This window comes from Gobius niger, assembly GCF_951799975.1.
Source record: "Gobius niger genome assembly, chromosome: 1".
In the NCBI taxonomy this organism is placed as follows: Eukaryota; Metazoa; Chordata; class Actinopteri; order Gobiiformes; family Gobiidae; genus Gobius; species Gobius niger.
Window position 1 is genome coordinate 59,244,409 of NC_136852.1, and position 22,342 is coordinate 59,266,750.

At 40.0% G+C, this 22,342-nt stretch overlaps 1 protein-coding gene across 5 annotated transcripts in view; it reads right to left on the reverse strand.

Annotated features, from left to right (window-relative positions):
- The window catches only part of mctp1a (multiple C2 domains, transmembrane 1a), a 110,420-nt gene that overhangs the window by 45,229 nt on the left and 42,849 nt on the right, over positions 1-22,342 (reverse strand). For 3 of the 5 annotated variants that reach the window (XM_079554165.1, XM_079554167.1, XM_079554169.1), the window contains exons 3-10: positions 19,637-19,779; positions 19,449-19,528; positions 16,389-16,500; positions 15,207-15,245; positions 11,612-11,776; positions 11,397-11,527; positions 9,942-10,128; positions 3,517-3,610 (exon numbers count right to left, since the gene is read on the reverse strand). In XM_079554165.1, the coding sequence (XP_079410291.1) occupies positions 3,517-3,610; positions 9,942-10,128; positions 11,397-11,527; positions 11,612-11,776; positions 15,207-15,245; positions 16,389-16,500; positions 19,449-19,528; positions 19,637-19,779 (951 nt within the window). The remainder of the gene's footprint in view (positions 1-3,516; positions 3,611-9,941; positions 10,129-11,396; positions 11,528-11,611; positions 11,777-15,206; positions 15,246-16,388; positions 16,501-19,448; positions 19,529-19,636; positions 19,780-22,342) is intronic. The other 2 variants (XM_079554166.1, XM_079554168.1) reach the window with 1 other exon arrangement.

The following is a 22,342-nucleotide window of genomic DNA, read 5'->3' on the forward strand; positions in this document are numbered from 1 at the left end:
TGTTTTTGTGGAGTAGGTCCTCTCCAGCCTGGAGTAGGATAACTGAAAATAGTCTCTAAAACCAACAATCCCCTTTGTCTGTCAGCTCTTGTACGTCTGAGTGGCGACAGGACTGTTGGGAGTATTTCAGTGGTGACACACATACAGCGCACTGTAAGACACTGGGGGAGGTAATTGTTTGCAGGAAAGCGTATATTAAATAAATAGAACAGTAGAGGTAATACATTTTGTGCTCTTGGATTTCAGCGCTTGATTTGCGTACCTGTGCAAACCCCCCTCCCCATTCAAACAGCACTTTATAGCATTTACAGAACTTGAACCGAAGACTTTTAAATATCTGTATCAGAGTACAGTTAAAACCAAAACAATATTCAGGCTAAATATAAAATCACATTGTTGTTTGAAAGTTGTATCTAAGGTTATATAGTGAGGGATAAACTAAACTCTGTGTACGACGCTAAAGCCTGGAGGCAACAATCAGGAAGCACACCTCTTCTTGAATAAATGTTATACATGTCATTCACAATTTAAAAAGTGGATAATATGATTATACAGAACCATGCATTTTTCAGACCCACTAAGTCTAAGCCACCTCCGAGGCTATTAACGCAAAGCGCTCCTCCTCATCTCACTTGTATCATATCATCCTTAATACTTTTCTAAGGCGTGGTGAAATGGGTTTGCCGCTTCTCTCAGTGCCACCGTACCCAGAGGGCCTTGGCACTGGGGGGGCGGGCTCTACTCGGACATTACCTGGGCCATCTCTGAGTGGCACTCAAACAGGAGCGTGTAATTGGTGAAGACAGCGCCTCTAGTGCTGGCGGCCAATAAGGTGAAAGTTCAGGACGAACCGCAACTGCTGCAGCGCCACCGTGTCATTAAAAAACGGAATACTAGAGAAAGTGGGGGAGTTGGGAAGAATTCATTTCCATATCATAAATTGGATGACTGGATTTAAACTTAATCAGAGATGACTGGCAGCAACATTGTTGTATCTTACGAACGCATATGTGGACACCCTCATATCTTTATACTATAGATTAAAAATATCTACATAATTAAAGTCTATTTGTACAATACAACAACTTTATTTCATTTGCCTAATCATCATATGAAATACTTAAATATTTTTGTACTTTGTACTGTACCTCGGCTGTATTCAACAACTAACATATCATTTATCTAATTTCAAGTTCTTATTTATTGAGGTTAAGTGACACAAAAATTCAGATCAGATTGATATAATTAAAAACATTGAAACCAAAACTAGTTACTGAACAGAAACGCAAATATACTATGTGTCAGTATTTAAAGTGGGTGATTAGTCAGGAAGGGAAATAAAAATTCCTTTTTATAAAATTCCTTTTCATAAAATTCCTTTTCATAAAATTCCTTTTTATATTGTATGTTACTGTAGTATGTGATTTTGCCTTATGAGATCTGGCAGGGAGACAACCGGCGAAAACTAGCCTTTTGGCTAATTCGGGTACATTTACATTGTCCTAATAAATAAATAAGGCATAATTGGAAACATGTCGGATTATGTGTTTTCCAAAGTTACTCTTTGTAAGTACACTTTTTTTTCATGAATTTACTATTATTATTTTGTATTTTCAAAGATATATTGGTAAACACACAACTAAACTTAAAATCAAGCATCAGTTAATGAAGAAATGCCTAATGTTCCTTATTGTGCAGGATATTTTTGGAATTTAACAAATGATAGATAGAAGGACTGCATCAAGTCTTCATGTATAACATACAATATTTGCCCTCTGTCACGTTCTCCAATTTGCTCTAATTCACAAATCACCACAGGGTAAAAAATAAAAGTGATTGTGAACTCTAAGTCCGGCCATCAGAGAGCAAATAAAAGCCAAACAAATTGCCAATAGATGTTACATTTGCACAGTTTTACTCCTTTGACAGATGCGCCTGCGCTCAGACTAAATGATGAGGTCCACGGCAGGGTCAGTGAGCAAATTTCTGCTCTGAGTGAAATACAAGAGCCAAAGAGCCATTTAGGCCGGCACTCCCGGCTGCTCGGGTCGCCCAACGCAATAACCCAAATCAGCCCGCTCCACTCCGCTGTTAATGGGACTGTGGAAAGAAAGAAAGAGAAAGAGCCCGGGCCGCACTCACAGGGAGGACACGCAAGCCTCCTTCTCCCTCAACTAGATAATACGGAGTGAAAAAGTAGACCTGTCCACTGCAGACCTAATTAAAAGTAAGAATTAATGGAGAATAGAGGATTCACGGAGAGCGAGCGGAGAATGGAGGGGAGTGGGGGGGGGGGGGGGAGTGTTGTTTGGTTCAAATGTGCACTTTTTCTCTATTATTCAAATGAGGAGCCTGCGTCACTGTGGGAAAAATACATCATGGGGAAAAAAAAGCCTTGCATACAAAATAAGACTAAATAAGGCCTCGTTTAGAAGTTCAAAATCATTCCTTCAAACTGAATGTGTATTTGGGATAGAAATGTACAGTATTTTTTCATCAGCAGTTTCTGCTTGCTCTCACTATACACTACTACACACTGCCACAATTACTTCTTTTTCTTCTTTTTCCATCGACAAAATATTATATAAAACGACTACTACTACTACCACTTAAAGCCATACCATGTAACATTTCACACAATAAATAGAAAAAAGTACACGCATTAATTTGACTCGCAACTTTTCTGGGACAGTCACCAGATCATCTCTATGGAGAAGTTGACGACGGTTAACCTCTTAGCCCTCACCTGAACCGAGCACATTTTCTCCAGTTCGGCTTTACCCAAATCTGAAAACTTCCCGACTGGAGCTGATAGCCTATTAGGCCAGTGTAGCACCTCATTTGAAAGCTAAGACCTGCAAAATCTCAACTAAATGGATCTTTTTCTTCTCATCGCTTTTTTTCTTGGGTTTTTTCTCACATTTTTGGCACGTTTTGATTGATTTTATTGCTCTTTTGTTGCATTTTGTAATTTTTTTTGGGTTACTTTTTTTGTCAATTTTTTGTAGCATTATTGTAATTTTTGTTGCTCTTTTGTTGCTTTTTTGTTGCATATTGTCATTTTTGTTGCTTTTTTTTGACACTTTTTCGTCACTTTTCTGTTGCTCTTTTGTTGCTTTTGTGTTGCGTTATTGTCATTTTTTTGCTGCTCTTTTATTGCTCTTTTTGTTGCGTTTTCCTCACATATTTTTGTCACTTTTTCAACGCCTTTTTGCCATGTTTTTGTCGCTCTTTTGTTGCACTGTCATCCTCGTTTTTGCCTCATTTTTGTGCTATTTTTTCAAGAAGCTTTTAGATTTGGGTAAGGCCAAACTGGAGAAAACGTGCTCAGTTCAGGTGGGGGTTAAGAGGTTAAACATATAAGGCCCTCTTTAGAAGTCACCGTAAAAAAAAAAAAGCATTGTTGGTGTCTTGGCTGATCATAGTTTGGTTGTATATGCTCCACAGTGAGGCATTAGCATCTAGCTTTATCTTTGCCTCTTTAACAAGTGTTGGGTTGATGTTTTTGTGTCTTACCCGTCACATCTGCGGCCATCAGCCCCTCCGCCCGGATGACTTTCACCTGCACCACGCCGACATCTTTCAGGTTGTGAAGAGATCTCCACAGGCTCTGGAACAGGGGGTCAGGGGCCAAAGAGCGTCACAAATTAGCACAGAGGAGGAACGACGGGTCAATAGGCTGACATTTGAGCGCAGGAGAAAAGGGTAGGATATGTCCTTTAACAGCACCTATTTGAAAATGTACAGCTGGCATTTACAGTCACACTGAACCTCATTTCACTGAATGGCACAGATGGCTCCCTGAAATATACTGTGTAACTTTTTAATGAAATCGGACTTAAGTGATAAAGGCGGTGTCAGGAGCGGCCGTAAATTGGTTAAGGTCAAACATAATGCAATGTAAAGAGAAGGAGAGGAAGTATGAATCAGAGCGGACAAGTTCGGCATCAACTTTCAACTTCTGATTTTACATTTTTTGACTCCACTCTTGGTCAAGTTCTTCTTTCATAAAAGGCTTAATCTACAACTCAGATCAATTCAAATTACTGAAGGCTTCTAGCGGATGTCAGTCTGTTCTTTTTTGGCACACACTGACTGCATATCTTTACTCAAAGTGCTGGGTGCAGTTATTGTCATTTTACAAAAAAAAGAAAAAAGCTATGCATCCAAAAATATGACGGGCAGTAAAGTTTATGGCCATTATTTCATGTAATCATTTGGATGGTTTAAAGTAATAAAAAAAAAAAAAATCAATATGCGAAGTTATAGCACGCGGAATACTTTTAATAGTTTAAGTGCTTATAATTGGAAATTCTCATTACTGTTTTGTGTGTGATCATTTATTGCCTGAAGCATGATCCGTCTAGATAACTGAATATTTGTAAGTGTAAACACACACTTGTTATTGTGACGCATGTTCAATATAAATGCCTTATTAGCAAATGTATAGTAATGTATAGTAATGAAATTATAATGAGTATTTTTAATTAACAGTCAAGATAATTAAATAAACAAAGACAACCAGGCGCCCCATACTGTCATGTTATATGAAGCTACATGGTTTCTACTCTGGTGAAATTAAGGAGCAGACGCAAGTAAACTAAGTAAAAATGCACTTCATTTCAAAATACTTTGCAATTTTTTTTAGGCAAAAACCCTCCATCCCCACAGGAGTAATTATAATTCAAATTTCAGAGTCAGGGCCGGGCTACAGACTTAATTCATTATTGCTAACTCTGTCAGAGTCTTGCCTGTTTCCAGCGATATCATTGTCCAAAAGCCTTCTAAAGCAGATGAGAAGAGAAAGTGGCAGAGAGGGAGGGGGAGAGACACTAGAGAGAAATTGGAGAGAGAGAGAGAGTGAGAGAGAGAGAAAGAAGGAGAGGGAGAGAGAAAGAGCGGGAGAGAGAGGGAGAGAAAGAGAGAGAGAGAGAAAATAAGAGGGAGAGAGAGAAAGAGAGTTAGAAAGGGAGAGAGGGAGAGCGAGAGGGTGAGCGAGAGAAAGAGAGCGAGAGAGAGAAAGAGAGTGAGAAAGAGAAAGAGGAAGAGAGAGAAAGAGGGAGAACGAGAGAGAGGGAAATAGAGCGAGAGAGAGAGAAAGAGAGAGAGAGAGAGGGAGAGAGAGAAAAAAACAAAGGGGGAGAGACTATACCTCACTATCTTCAAACTTTGTTCCTCAGGAGGTCTAACTGTTCTTACCTGGCAGTAAGTTGGATATTATGGTGCCCTGATAACAATTTGGTATTGCTCCGGTTTCAAATGTTAGGGGAGTGGATGAACTTTCGGCACAGCATTTGCTACTGATTGGATCAATCGCGACCTTGTTTTAGCCAATCACATCCATTAAATATTTAGTTTTTGAAAATGTCACATGTTTGTAAAAATGTAGCAGCACTTTGTGTTGTTTTGTCGTCGCCATCTTAATTAGTATGTTATGTATGGCAAGTGTCACACCCGCCCTCTCACGGCCACACTGGCATGTGACAGGCCCAAACCACTGCTGGTTTGAACACAAACACATTGGCGGAAACAGCACAAAACGGATTCTCGTGTGTTTGTAAACCCATGAATACTTTGCAAACAATGTTATAATAGCTCCCAAAGGGCAGCAATGTAACACTGAGGCCAAGTTGCATGTGTCAGATAGTAATTATTTTACCTTTAGTTGCAGTTGCTAATGTCACCTGATAAACCATCCCTGAATTACAATAATGAGAAGCTTTTTCATCAAGTTTGTAATGCATTGTGAAAATGTCTTTCCTGCAGAATCAACAATTAAATGTTTAATTTACTATGTTGTTCTTGTTCCAGTATTCTGTAGCTGCCACAACTATAAACCAGACATTGACTTCGTTGCCACAGTAAACCATACAAATTATGGGCTGCATCACAACCACACACTTGGAAGCACAATTACATAGAATGTATTTGTTCAGTCTATTAATGTAAAATAGTTGTTTGAGCAAACCCATCCTCCACAACCTTTCATATCCAATCATACGTATATGCTATAGTCTCCCTAAGGGAACATTTAATGTTCAGCCCCAAACCATGATTAGCAGAAGAAGCATCCCATCCTCCACGGGTACATCCACATCAGAATCACAGACAGCAGCAGATTGAAAAGACAGAAAGGTAGAGATGAAGCAAGAGACCCACCACCCACCCCCTCAAGCAAGCATTGGGCCTTGTATAGCTTCACAACACCAGGTAAAGGCTATAGAGGAGATGAAAGGGGTGAGGTGCTGATGAGAGAACGAGTGAAGAGAAAAGGGGACGACGGACTTCAGAAAATCCTCCCCCGTCCGTTGTGTGATTGACGTCCTGTCAGCATGACGTCTCTGTCACACGCCACCAACACATACACAAATGAATCAGCTCTGCCATGGGCTTATGACTAGCTGTCAATTTTGCATCGTGTCACCTTTCATCAGCACTGAAAAAAATCACACTCACACACAAACACACAGAATCTGCCCAACAGCCAATCAGATCACAGGACATTTCCTCAACTGACTCTCAAGTCTCCGAGCGCAACGGTAACAACTTGCCCTAAAACCCATTCAACTCATGTAGTAGCAAAAACTGTTGGTCAAAAAATAGAGCTGGGATTAACTAGGAAGCTTATGAGTCAAAATGATCAATATACAATACTTGATTTACCAGCAATATTGAGATTGCTGATATATTAAACGTCTCCATCTTTTGCTTCGTCTTGCATGTCGCTCTGGATGCATTGTTATACATGACTCTAGAACAATGCAGGGGAAGTGCTGGTGTGCGCTGATCTACATGTGTGGGCGGTGAAGTGCCTCCACTCCAGCAGAGGTCACCCCGTCCTCCTCCCCTCATGTGCCCATCTTACGGCCACCTCAGGCCCATTAAGAGCCATTAGTGTGTGTGCTCTTTTGCCTTCATAATGCATAAATCTCTTCCTCACTCCTTTTCGCCATGTCCCTGTACCCCCCCAACCCCCACTACTTCTATGCAGTAATTAGTGATGAAGGAAAGGTTACAGTGAGCAATAATACATCTAAGACAGTGGCAAAGTGAGTGGATTGCACACATTTACTGCAGTAGCTGGATAAAAAAATCTACTATATGCAATTACGGACCCACACATATGCCCATTCAGTTTCCACAAGTAAAGCAGTGCTGGAATAACCTACTTAATCGGATAATAATCTAATGTTTAATGAGAAACAACTTGCAACTACACACAAATGCATGTATTAAAAAAATGCATGCAATACGTAGGAACATGCTTCTTACTTCAAAGTAGAAGATTAAACAAAGAGCCAAATTGTTATTTCAATATTAGATTTTAAATACATTGGTAATTGCAAAAACATTAGTAGTACAATTTCCGATATATCTGAAAGATATGATTATGCCTAACCTAATCTCGCTATTTAAAATATATTACTAATGCTGCTATGATGACAATGTTTTTGATTACCCACCTAATTCAATCAAACAACTGCAGAAACGGTTGTGGTTGCTTTGTGCAAAGGTTAGTCACGCATCTAACGTGAGTGATAGCATGTGTCTGTAAAATGTGCTTATTTGCTTAGTATGGCACAGAAATTGGCTTTGAGATACCCTATTACATATTAATAGAGCCACTTGGAGTTATCAGTGCTCTATAAAGGTTCATCTTTAATAAATTCCCCAACTGAATGAAGGCCAATGTGGGCAAACGTACTGTGCTAATCTGTAAAGCATTCAAAAATACCCTTGCTATGCTGCTTCATCTACAGCCCCCACCTCTCTCTGAACTCTATCTGGCTCACCAAGGGCCATGCTGTGGACAGACAAAGAGCCCAGTCCGTCCAAAAGAGTGGCACAGAAATGGGGCGCGCAGGTAGTTGAAGGAAAGGGAAAATGTCTCGCCTTTAGCTGCAGAAAAACGGGGTTCGTGCGAGTTGTGAGAGAGGTGAAATAGCTTTTTCTTTTCATTTTACACGCCTTCCCTTCCTGCTTCAACCCTCACCCTTTACCTCTCGGCCCCTATTACACACACACAAATACAAATGCGCGCACACACACCACATTACAGTTCCTCTGCTCTGTTTTTTGAGGCATGTTTGTATCAGTCCTAGAGCTCCCCCTTCTGACAAAGACCAGACGCTGCAACGTAGGTTTGCTGTTGACCATAAGTGGCCATAAAGACATTAAGTGAATGAGGGATTTTTCACTGTGAGTGTTACTGAGCAGCTTCACCATTCGCACACATTAAGTGAATCACTGTTTATGGTAAAGTCACAACTTTTAAACAGTATCAAAAAATAATTTACAATAGTGATTTGTAAATATGTTTTTATAATGAATAATGAATGAATGAATTCTAAGAAAAAAACAACAACGAGACTTTCAATGTGTAAAGAGTACAGGGTAACGAGTTAATAAATGCGTCTAATAGCACTGCCACTGACTGTACATTTTATGAATGGCTTTGTTATTTACTTTATACGCAGTGTCTTGTAAGTTGTTGTCTGGCTCAGGGACTGCAGAAGGAAATTGCAAGTGCTAAAGTCGGCTACGAAGCATCTAAATGAATAACAGGAATAGTAGTGCATTTAAATTGTAAAGTAATACTGATGGCCTAAATACAGATATGTTAAAAGGACGCCACTGTCGGGGCGACAGTGGCGCAGATGGTAGAGAGGGTCGTCTCATGATCGGAAGGTCAGGGGTTCGAATCCCACCTCCTGAAAGTGCACATTGTCGTTGTGTCCTTGGGCAAGACACTTCACCCACATTGCCCCCAGTGTCTGCGTACATTGGTGTATGAATGGGTGAGTGGATCCTTGCTGTAAAGCGCTTTGAGTGCCTAATGTAGGTGGAAAAGCGCTATATAAGTTGAGACCATTTACCATTTACCATTTAAAAACCTGGAGATAGGATTATGATTATGTTGGCTAAAATTGCAGCATCAGAGCTAAATGCTTTAGGATACCCTTTTTTCTGTAAGCATGTTATTGTCAACTATTTCATATATTTTTCAACTGTTTAATATATTGATTTTCTCCTTACTCAATAAGCTATAATTCTACAAATGAAAACAGAAGAATTACAAGGCTATACAGCAAGTGAAGCTTGTTGTCTCAAATTGTCTGAAGATACTTAGTGAGAGCTGAATAGCAATGCCAGTCACTGCTATTGGAAGGAAAATGTACGATTAATGCATGATGGCCGGTTACTGATCCGAGACACAGAGCTGGGGAAGAACAGTGGAGTGGTGGGCCTTTGGAGCAAACGGGACCAGGGGTATCCTCATTTCCCCGTGTCTCTCGTAGCCCTTTTCTTTCTTCAACTAAACTCACGTCAATGACAAGTGAACAACAAGTCAAGACATTTAACACACAAATAAGAGAGTCCACATGCATAAATCATGGATGTGCAACACTGCAGGCTGCTGATGCAAATGCAGCCCAATCCTGCTGCGGCTCACGGCCACAGCAGGATTTCTAAACTCCTCCGCCTCAATGATGTCTTCATCTAACCTAATGTTTATGATCTCTTATTCTACTTTTTATGTTTCCCTGTTGAATGAAGCTGATAAAAATCACACAATTGTAGTAAATTTAAATTCCCATCAAAGGAGGAGACTATGCTGGCATGTTATGCTCACATTTATGGTCCATGGTTTAACAAGCAGCAGAATCAGTGGATTCAACAAACTTTTGTGGGCATCTTCTCTATACTGATAAAGAACAGTTTCGACACATAATTACTTCAAATCTGTATTCACAAAAGTCATTAAAATGTGCATTGCCAGTGTCCCAATGGTCTGAAGTACTTTTAATACATATACACTCAAAATATTACTCACGTAGGCTTAATATACAGCGCACTAACATCTGTAACCTAATCTACAACAACACCAAAGAATTCCATAAGAAAGTGAGGTTTATTTTACAGACATGATCAAAACTTACGTATCTCTGCATGATCTGGTGCCTCTCATTTGGGTCGTCCAGCATGTTGATGGACAGGTCTGAGATGGAGACCGCGGCTGAAGCTGTGAGTGTGACCAGCAGCACCAACATGCCTTCACCTTCCTCCAGGGGGAGCTCTAGCTTATGTGTTTGTTCTTTACTGAGGAGCGACAGGTCAATCGTGCACCTAAAAGTTCAAGAACATGCTCAATGTTAAACAAGAAGTTTTGAATGTGCCTCAGTTAGCTAGTTAGTTAGTTCTTAAGTTAAACTTTCCTGCTCACTTGTGGAGATGCACTCTCTCAAATCAGTTAATGAATGAATGTTCATCTTTTTTTCGATTATGACTGAATCAACCAAGATTTTCATTTCCCATAACTGAGCCAAAAGATGTAATAAGATATGAATTGGATAATTATGTTGAGATGTGGTCAGTGATAAAGTACTAAAAACATGTACAATAGGCCAGAATGAATGAGAGTTATCATTATTATTATAACCTTATATCCTTGATTTTTTTTTCTAGTAGTAAAACAAAATTTCATTTGCCCTCCTTTAGTATCTTGTAAGCTCAGGCAATTGTGGAAAAACACGGTGCATTTTTGTGAAAGTGACCCTGGAAAATGAACCTGCAAGTTGTAAAATGTGATTAAAAACCTGTCCCTGTGAAGAGATGGGATCCTACAAATATGTTAGGAAAGTTATGAATGAGTTCGGACTCAAGCGGCTAACATTTTAATTTGGTGGCTTCCTCTTTCATTGTTTGTAATCAGGTATAGGGCCTTTAAGTACTGTACTTTAAGTATTTGCTAAAAAAGTATACTTACCATTACCATTACATTTGAAAAAATATATATAATTAATTCTACACCAACACATTACAAAAAAGGAACGTCAAGGAAGAAGGTTCCGTCTGTTTTGAACATGTAAGTATTATCTAAAGTAAATATTTCACTTAAAGGAACAGGTCACCGCTACATACTGAGATATGTTCTTACCTGAGCTTAGACGAGTTGATGCGTACCTGTCTGGTCTTTGTGCGTGCGCTCAGTCGGTGCAAATAGACCAAAGACGTTGTTAGCATTTTGCTAACAACAGTTTTGCTAACAGTTTGGAGCTATAGGAATATGCTGGGAGAGGCTAAATGCTAACAACATCTTTTTCTATTTGTCTATTTGGGTGACTGACTGCACACACAAAGACCAGACAGTTAAGCATCAACTCGTCTAAGCTCAGGTAAGAATATCTCATGATGTAAAAACGTAATTAACTTGTGTTTAATATTATTGTGACAGAGCAACCTTTACTTGTAACTGTAATATTCGACCAATAGTACCTGTACCTTTATAACGAAATCAGCACATTGATCACCACTGATCTACCTTATCTTATCGTATCTCTAAATAAATGTCCATCAAACGTTAGACAAGGTGAATGATACTTTGCACACCTTACCTTCCCATGAAGTCATCCTTTTTCCCAGCATCTTTATCCCACACTGTTATATCCACAAAGCCTCCATGCTCTTCATAAAGGTGGAAGTCAAACTGCTCTCTCCACTGGGGGTTTAAGGTTTTTGGCACAGTCTGGGGAGAAACCACAACAACAACTTACAGCTGCACTGCAAATTACTTGTCAATCACTTTCTCATATATTTTGCAGAGTACTACCTTGCTTTTGTATTTCTGGTGGCCCATCCTGAACTTAACGTACGGGTCGCTGAGGCCGTTGGCGTCCATGGGCTGGAGCTCAGACCCCTCGATCAGGCTGATGCTGACGATGCCTCTCCACAGCTGGGCTTTTCTGTGCACATCTGACAGACGCATGCTCTGATACTGCAGCAGGCGGCCAACACACAGACACAAACAGCATTAATTCATCTGTGCGCAGTAGAAAGAGAGATGTAACGCTCAAGACGACACAAAGTGGAAATAGAGACAAAATGATGCCTATGGTACACTAATAGAATCATGTGAAATATTCTAAACAGCCTATAGATTCATATTGGTGGAGGACAGGCCTGTTATTACTAGAAATATTCACATTCAACTAAAACTGTCATAAAGTAAATTGTCTTACAACAATAAGGCTTATATGTGAATTTTCTGTTTGGATATTACTCAGCAACTTCCCCATGAACTTATATTGTCCCCGACCCTTCATCTGACATGATTGTTTACACAACCTACTCCTTCAACATGTAATATTGAAACTTATCATCAAAACATTGTACACATGTTAAATGTATACTTTGCCTATTTTTTTATTTTTATTTTTTTTACAGCACAGCAAGTGGAAAAGGGAAGCTGTGTTTAATTTTATATACTGTTTTGGAATAGAAAAAATATTATTCCAAAACATTAGACAACTTTTGTACAAAAGAAAAAAACGTATAGTAATGCCCTTAAACTTTAACTATACACTTTTTAACCACTTAACCCCCACCTGAACCAAGCACATTTTCTCCCAGTTCGGCTTTACCCAAATCTAAAAGCTTCGGGTCCAGCATGCTCCTACAACAATCAACGGTGCTGCAGTGGAGAGGGTGACCAGCACTGAGTTCCTGGGTGTGCACATCACAGAGAAGCTCTCATGGACCACGCACACTACATCACTGGTCAAGAAAAGTAATCAGCGAGCCAGAAGAGCCAGAGTCCCAGTCTCCGCTATGTGCAACTTCTACAGACGGACTATAGAGAGCATCCTGACCAGCTCCATCAGTGTGTGGCACGGTGCCAGCACTGCCTCCTGCCGAAGGAGCCTCCAGCGCATCGTGAGAGCAGCAGAGAAGATCTGCGCCCCTCTCCGCTCTATTAAGGACATGTACTTCACCCATCTCACCCGCAAAGACCTCAGAATCACCAGGGACCCTACACACCCATCACACAGTCTCTACAAGGTTTTGCCTTCAGGGAGGAGACTGCGGAATCTACAGGCCAGTTCCAGTCAACAGAAGAACAGTTTCATACACAAGGCCATCGGGAAGCTGAACTCCCTGCCCTCCCTCCCACCCCTTTTGCCCCACCCGCCACTCCACAATCAAGGATGAGAGAAAGATGATTTCAAATCATTCACATGGTTTGACAAAAAAAAAATCTTGCGACAAAAACACGATTAAAAGGTGATGAAAAAGCAAAAAAAGAGCCACAGTAAAAGCCACTTAAAGAGCGACAAAAATGTGACAAAGAATCAACAAAGACGTGCCGGAAAAGCAACAATAACACAATAACAAAGAGCAAGGAAAAAAGCGTTGAAGAAAGCAACAAAAAAAACAATAAAACTACGAAAACCAGACAAAAAGTAGACAAAAACACAACAAAAAAGCCTCATAGATGTGACAAAAATATGGTGACAAAAAAGTCACAATAGTTTTGTAGGCCTTAGTCGAGAAGCTTTTAGATTTGGGTAGAGCTGAACTGAAGAAAATGTGCTCGGTTAAGCCGAGGGTTAAAGAGAATTCTACATGAGCCTCACATTACTGTAACTGCAAAGCACATGACTTTCTCAGTGTTTATTTGTGCAAAATACTAGTAAAATACATTTGTTCAGCATTACAAATTCATTCTAACTTTATATCTAAACAACTTTTCCCTACAGCTTTCTCAGCACTTACAGGCCTATTTAACCTCTCTTTGAACGGTGTCAGTATCTTTCTCTAAACAAAAAGCTGGGTGTTTATTTGTCAAACTGATACAGCACTCTTTCATGCTCGCTCTTTCCTTCCCTCTCCTCCTTCCTCGTTAGCAGGGAAATTATTAGCATAGCTTTTGTTTTGCGGGTGAATTTCATTAAACTTTGAACAAACCCTGCCGCACAGGCGCTGGGCCTTTGATCTGGAGGACGGAGCATCTTCATTTCCATTCTTCAGACATTAAACAATAGCTTTACGCAACACAGCCAATCCCCGTATGCTAACTGCCATATCTTCTTACTAACGCACTGCATCCCAATCATGAGAGGTTACTGCTACGTCCTCCAATACATGGTCCTAATTGTTTCCTTGTTTTGTTGCTCCACATTTGTGCTGCAGAATAAACATAGGCTATTTGGATTCCAAATGTGCATCCTTCTGCCAAAGCACAGCGGGAGGGAAATCATGCAGAGAGATTTGTGGGGCCTCAAAGTCTCTGAACAGACACTAAGATTCAATTTTAAAAACTAATGTGGCCTTGGAGATGGGTCAACATTGTCAGCGATTTGGCAAACGAGCTCACTGCACTAAAATAAAATGGTTATAGAGAAATCATTTTATTTGCAGCTTGTTCAACAGATGCTTCATTAAAAAGTGCTTGTTCAAAAATAGCTAAGAAGAGTGTATGTATGAGTCAGGAGCAGAGCCTTTTGGTGGGCTAACACAGTAGTAGTTTGTTAGTGTTTGAGATAATTCCCGAGTCACAGGCGGGGTGGCCCAGTTAGGAGGCTTCAAAGGCTCGGATTTGGGAAGCGCACTACAGCAGGACGTCTGCCCAGCCAGAACCAAGAACACTTCAAATGTGGAGCAGAGTCTCCTGGTGCATATAACACTTACAGTGTAGTCTTACGGTAGGGAAACTTTTATTATACATCGGTATATTGCTATTCATTTACATCAGGCTAAGTATGAAAGAAGTAAAGCAATTCATCATCTTCATCATCGCATGCCACCTGCATGCTTTTCTGATTGACCGTCCCATATAACCACAGCACCTGAAAGGTTGCAGAAAACAATAGGAAATATAAGCAAGCAAATGTGGAAATCAACAACATGACAGGGCTCCCACATCAGGCAATAAAACAACAACATGTATTTAGAGTAATCTGCATTGAACTGCTTTTAAAACATTCACCTACATTAAAGGCATTAAAACACGCACAAGCTGCAATACACTGATGACACTGTATATTTTTGAAGAACAATTGGGCATGGAGGCTGCAGGACGCCTGCAATGCATCATCCAACAATCGGTTTGTAATTGTAATAAGAAATTGCACTTTGCTTCTCATCATCAACAGAATGTACAGTGCAACATAGCTAAAATTAGTGATAATGTATGGTTTATTGCAGCTTTAAATGTCATCACCAGAAAGGGAAACTCTAATGCAACAATGTGTGGAGGGAGACGATGACTGGAAAGAGAACTTGAACAGGGAGACTGCATCCATGAATGGGACCAGAACACCAGTGAGGAGTGCGGGACACGACTGAGAGAGGAGTGCGGGACAGGTGAGATGCAGAGCAGTAGAGAGTAGGTGCTAGTTTGAGGGGTTCATGCTGGTTTAGTTTACCTTACTAGTTCGTTTCCAGTTCCTTCTCAAAAGCATGGTCTGTAAATGAGACAAAGTGGTTACAGTGCACTCCTACTGCCTCAGAGTGAGCGCTGCAGAGTCAAGGGTTAAAGGGCAGAAGCCTAGAGTGGCAAGGGTTAATTTAAAGTGCTCGTGTCAGTCATGCAAAGTTAAGAGAGGCACTGCATGGTCAAATGCAAAGGAGGATGATAAAGGCACTTGTAAATGTTTTCATGCATCTGTATATGCATCTGCAAAACAAATAATGAAAACAGAGCATGGTCCTGTAACCGCTAAAATTCAAAACTTTTAAGTTCAAGGTGAAGAGTTCCCTGTTTCACCATCAGATGGCAGAAGAGACACCATGTATACAAGTATAACCCTGTACCCAGTTTCCACACTGTTCGCAAAATCAAAAATGATACTTAACCTAAATAGAGTTTATTTGTTCTGTCAAACATAGACTCTGTGAACTGCTGTACTAAATAAGCAGCAGAATTAAGACATCAGATCAAACGGAATAAAATATTTCCCCCATGACACTGCCTTGTTCCGGATCAGCATGCAGGGGTCCAATTAACCAAACAAATAATTGAACAGAAATAAATGCAACTCTCAAACACAGTGCATGTCCACAGAGGAGCCTGCCAACGTAATTAGGGAGAGGAATCTAGTGCTCTTTGAACATGGAACTTTTCCACCAAACATATTAATTACACTTGTGTTTATGCATATGGATTGGCTGGGTTGAAGAGTTTCTAATGCGAGTGAACAAGCCCGCAGTTCAGCCTGAGTTTGTAATTTGCAGTGACAGGGTTCGGAAAACTGAGATCACACTGCAGATGAACCCAAAATATGAGCACTCAAATAGAGATTGATGTGTTTAACTCCCAATTACAGCTGAATGATTTATAACGTTGCTATTTTAAACACCCAGGAGTCTTAACATTGGAGACAAGACTAAAATTTTAACTGCTAACCAAATACATACATTTCAGAATATGTTCGTGGAGATTTTAAAATAGGTTAAGTCTTTAACAATAATAAAACCGAGATTCCATTTTGATTGCAATCGATCTTGCATCCCAATCCACAACATTATGATTCAACTTCTGGGTAACACAGGGCAATATTTTGTTTTGATAAAGAAATGAAAGAGTGCAAAAATGTTGACATTCTTACAGCATCTCTGATGTCTCCTTCCTTTGGAGACAGTGTGACAGACAGTTCTAAACTTCCAAGATTATGTTCAGGATACTGCGGATCCTTCAGGTCCAGCGTCAGGTCCAGTGTCCTGTAAACAGATGATGTGAGAGATTCAACAGAAGTGTGCGCAGGACATCTCTGTCACAATTCAGTAACTAGTTTTTCCTGGTATCTTATAAAACATGGTGACACTACAGTATCTGTTTCAAAGCTGAATACCCTTTTTGCATCATGATACAAAAATAAGCCCTGTGTTCACTGACACGTGACTTTGGTTTTGTGCATGCACACTCCACACATTATTGTTACCACTTTTTCCACTTCTATGTGAACTACAGATGGATGCTGACCATAACTATAGCTATACAACTATAACTATAACTACAACATAACTATACAACCTGATGCATCTCTAAAATTAGTACAGGACTTATTTCCTTTAAGGAAATGTTGAATTTGTTTTTAAACAGAGCTATTTGGGTATTCTCTTCTTACAGTTTGTTTAGATGTTGTTCTTCTGTGTAGGATCTCAATATCTCCCCTGGAGGAGGCTCTGGTGATTTAATGTTTAAGTTAGTTAGAGAGAGGGGGCGGGGAAAGATTGTGAATAGCTTTGTATACGTATTTATTAAATCAATTAATAACACATAATAACACTTTTTGTGAACATCATTGTGTTTTCCTTTTTGTTTAATTGTAAGGATGAGTTGGTGAGCCACCAAGTTGTACGACTACCGGTGGCTGTTTTCGTGGCTGTTTCTGTGGAGTGGTAATGCCAGAAGCCAAACTGCATGGGGTGCAGGGGGGAGCGGCCATGGCTGGGGTGTTGGTTGAGCAGCTTGGCTACCCACTTTTCAGCCACTTTGGAAAGTAGTATGTTGATGGGGCGAAAACATGATGCAAGAGTCTTGTCTCCAGATTTAAGAATGGGTGACACAGTGGCCACTATCCAGCCCGATGGAACAACTCTCTCACTGATCAATACACTGATCAAACGAGTGAGCGGGCGCACCAGTGTGTTTTAAGAAAATTAGTGTCAATTCCATACTTTTGCATTTGAAGATTTAACTCCCACCTTAACCAAATCTAAAAGATTCTTGAGCTTGCAGCCTATAGGCCAGTGTAACGCCTCATTTGAAAGCTAAGACTTACAAAACTGATCTAAGCTTTTTTCTCACGTTGCTGCTGCGTTTGTCGTCACTTTTTTGTCGTTTTGTTACTTTTTGTTGCATATTTGTTGCATCTTTGGCACTTTTTAGCACTTTTTTTGTGGATTTTTCATCACTATTTTGTCGCCTGTTTTGTTGCGTTTTTGTCTGGGGTTTTTTAAATGTTTTTTTGTCACTTTTTAGTTGTCATCACTTTCTTGTCACCTGTCTAGTTGCATTTTTGTTGCTTTACTATCGCATTTTAGTCACATTTTTGCAACTCTTTCCATTGTTTTTTTGGTTGTGCTTTCATCCTTGTTTTGTCTCGTTTTTTGTCGCTATCTTGACACTTCTTTCAAGAAGCTTTGAGATCTGGATAATGACAAACTGGAGATAATATTGATAATATTAACCACGTCCCTATCTGTGATTTGCCAAACTACAAATTATGTTTTACTCAGTGTTCTGGAGAAAAGTATTATTAGTAAATAAGGAGAAATTTCAACTACTTCAAAAAATCTGCTTTTGCACTCAGTTTTCAATATACATACTATGTTAAAAGACATGTTGGGGAAAGGGATATATGGACAGTGGACAGACACCAGCATATTCCAAAGTAATTTCACAAAGCCATTCAATCATTAAGAGTGCTCTTCACATACAAACGCTCCACTGCCCCCCCCTTGGTCTCTGTCCTCACTGATATCTGAATACATTAAACCCAGACATATAAATAACAGCCTCAGATGAGAAATGAGCCATGTCTCAATATTTGAACCACACAGCAGACACTTTTGAGGCAAAAAAGCGCCTTGTTTCATCTTATTAGATCTTTTTAGATTATGGAGACCTGTTGAAGGCCCAGGGCACGCTCGTGGGACAATGTCTCCGAGCTGGCCTAGTGTCGCCTCGGGATCCCCCCAGAACAGCTGGAGGAGGTGTGTGTGGATCGGGAAGTCTGGGCATCTCTGCTGAGACTGCTGCCTCCGCAACCCGGCCCCGGATAAAGCAAAAGAAATGGATGGATGGATGGATGGATGGATGGAGACCTGTTGTACATGAATGCCTCTGCTCAATGTCTCCATAAGACTGACGCTGTACATCATGCTTCTCTGAGGTTCATTACTAACTATAGAGCCTTGACCCATCATTGTGAACTGTATTCTCGAGTGGGATGGCCTTCTTTGTTCTCTAGGAGACTTTATTTATGAGGACATGCCTGGCCTACTGCCCTCCTCCATCTGTAACTTAATCAAACGGAGGAGTGTTGACTCTTACTGTTTGTGCTCAAATTATCGTTTGTTGCTCACTGTTCCATTTGCTTTTACAGAACTGGGAAAAAGGGCTTTTGCTTCTATATGGAACATGTTGCAAAAAAAACGCTTTTAAGTCCAGATTGAGAGCACTTGAGATGGCCTCTTTAAATTGTTTTTTTTTATTTTATTTTGAGATTGAAATTGTAATTGTATCTTTTGCTGCCTCTTGGCCTGGACTCCCTTGGAAAATAGGTTTTTAATCTCATTGGGCCTAGTCCTGGTTAAATAAAGGAAATTCTAGTTCACGTTCAGTTGTCTTACTCCTTATATTAAGATGAACCAAATAGTCCCTTCAGTTTAGATAATTGATTCTAATTAAGTGCGTGCCAGAATATTTTGGCAATTTAATGGCTTAATGGCTTCCTATGTTTAGTTGGCAAAAGTCATCATAATATCCAGTTCAAGATTTTAAAAGGTCTGTATTTGAATAAGGATAGACATTATATTGGGATTTTTTCGTTGTATTTCCAAGAATGTGCCACCAGAGGGCAGCCTCCCCACAGAAACAAACGCATGGCCCCCGGGCTTGGAGCCAAACGGTGTGAAACTACATACTGCCTGACACCATTTACCGTTGATGCTCCAGTGACTCCAGGTGGAGATAAGCGGAGCCCATGAAGTCATCCTGAAGCCCAAAGTCATAGTCGAACACCTGGATAGACACAGACCAGAAGAACAAACCTTTAATTTTGATCACGCATTGCCCTGTCTTTATCACATAATACCTACAAATAACAACAGCAGAAGACCACCTTTTTACCTTGACATACAGAGGCTCCTTCAGCGTCTCTACCAGAAGGCTGACCCGCTCATCCCAGACTGGGTTGAGGTTTTTGTGAATGGTTTTACTCCTGAACACTTCCTTTCCTCCCAGTTTGAACTTCACATAAGGGTCACTAGTCCCTGGTGAAAGATAACACAGATGTATACAGTATAACAGAGCTGAAGTCAGGGCAAATAACAAACACTCGATTAACTTTCTTCTGCTGCCACAAGGACAGAGGAAAAGAATAATCATATTATTTTACCACAATATTCCCATCCCCCTTTAGCTCTTCTAATCCATTGGTCCAAAGTGATGGAATAGAAGGATGACTGACATAAGAATTAAAAGCAATATAATCAAGCTAATGCAACTTGTGGACTGGGTTCAACACTATTGCCAAACAGTGCCGCTGCTCGACTCATTCCCTGAGCACATAGTTAATGTTGAATCCCTTTTAGAATCAGTCTAATCACCGCACAACTGCTGTAGTGACATCTGTCGATGAAAAACGTGCTGGCGTATGTGATTCCAAGAGTAGGGGAAAGCTAAGATAAGAAAAGATAGCCGTTATTGATCTCACAATGGAGAAATGTACTTGTTACATTCAGCTCTTAGAAACACTCAGGGTGAGGAAAAAACAATTAAATTGTAAATAGTGATATCTTATGTACAATGACTACCAAGGACTTTGTGGGGACAAAAAGTATAAACAGTAAATAACAAGTAAACAGACTATAACAAAAAAGTTGTAGTCAGTGTTAATAGTGCAGGTTTACATCATAGTGCAAGTGGTTGATAAAGTGACAGGGATTATTGTGTGTATCCTGCAGGGGGTTATTGCACATGTAACTTTACAGTCTTGTTGTACAGTCTAACAGCAGTGTACAACAAGCTGGCCCTAGCCTTGTTCAGTCTGTTCTTGTCCCGCTCTGTGCTGCCCGGGCCCAGCACACAGCAGTAGTGGAGAGCAGAGGCTACCACAGAGTCATAAAAAGCTGCAGATCCAGATCAGTTTTTAGGAAAGTTGATGTTGATGTGATGTACTTAGCGCACATGCGGAGTTAGTAACTGAGTTATTTCAAATATTTCTTAAAAATATAGGAATGGAAAGTGTAACTGCTGATGCTTCTGTTGACGACCCTGACCCTAATCCTAACAACCTTAAAATAACAATAACAATAATTGTAAAAAGATAAATAATACCGCAAAATAAATAATACCGTCGTGGATCCACTCTTACCAGCAGGGGGCGAACTATCTCCGCCTCACCGTCGAGGATCTTTCTATTATTTGATCCCAATAATACTTGATGGCAATTCCAAAGATCAACAATAGATGGAGCCAGTACCTCAGATATTATATTGAAATACTTTCAAAATAAGATATGCTTTAATGGAATGGTGGAAATAGGAAAATAAATCTAGGCCTACATGTTTAAGACAATAGTCTCTTTTGTGATGCCCTAACAAACAAAGCAAATTGAGTTGCTATTACAGTATGTGCAATGATAACAGTGGGTAAGTTACAGATTATGTTGCTTTCAAAGTCAAACTACCAATATTCTGCAAATTAAATACACAAGACATTTCAACTAAAACACTGGCAACTGCACATCAGTCAGACAATAACCTGGCCTGAAGCGATATGCCCTGATTCAGTGCCATGTTATCATCAACTGTGACTGAAGCGATTACTAAGCAAATCCTGAGTGGAAGCAAATCCCATTATTCTGCATTTCTGACACGGATGAGTCGTAGATAGAGACTGGGTTTATTCTGTCATCCAGAGATTGTATAGTAGTACAACCTACGGAAACATCGTGGGAAGAGGGAACTTAAGTCTTAAAATTCAGACTGTTAATTCTAGGATGACGACACATAGACGACAAGATAATGAAGAGGGCAGCTTCCACTACGTTCAAGCTGTAGTCCTCATTAGCAGCGCAGGGACAGGGCCTTTCATTATAGGCTCATTAATACAGGGAACTTCACAGCACTGCTAATGCAAGTGCAAGAACTCATCTGATTCTTTTGGTGACGATTGAACTTACTTGAAAGAGAAGTTCAATTTTTCCTCCGAAGGTTTTTATTTTTGCAGCTGCACTAGTAAACATAATTAGGCTCTGAAAGAATATAAAATGCTTGATAACATGTGGATTTATATTTAGTTGTATCCATAATTTAACAAGTAGATCCATTGTGTGCACATAGGCCCCCACTTATGTACTTAATAAGCTGTTATTTGTATTGTAAGACGTGTGATCTATATTTAAAATCTCCACGCACAAAAAAGTGTGATCTTTAAGTACCAAAATGCACCGTGTATCAAACCATTGGAAGCTCTATTTTAAGTGTGAATACATGAGCCCCACAGTGGGTCGATAGTCTCTGGACACACGCGGCTGACTCTAACTTCTAACTTCCAACTTCCCACTGTGCTGCTCTTACTTTTATTGTGCCATAAACATCAGGACCCCTGCATTGTAAAAAAAAACAAGAGCGATGCAGTAGGAGGTTTTCCAAAAGAGCTCATGTAGGAGGTGAGGTACTTTCTTTAGAATTAAATGGCTTTGACATATAGTGGTTGGGAAGTCGTGCTGTGCTGCCAAAGCTGTATGTGAAAGTGAAAAGATCAACCGTTTGAACCAGAATCATTTCAAAGGAAATTTGTTAAAAAGCCATGCAGACAATGGCGTGTGCT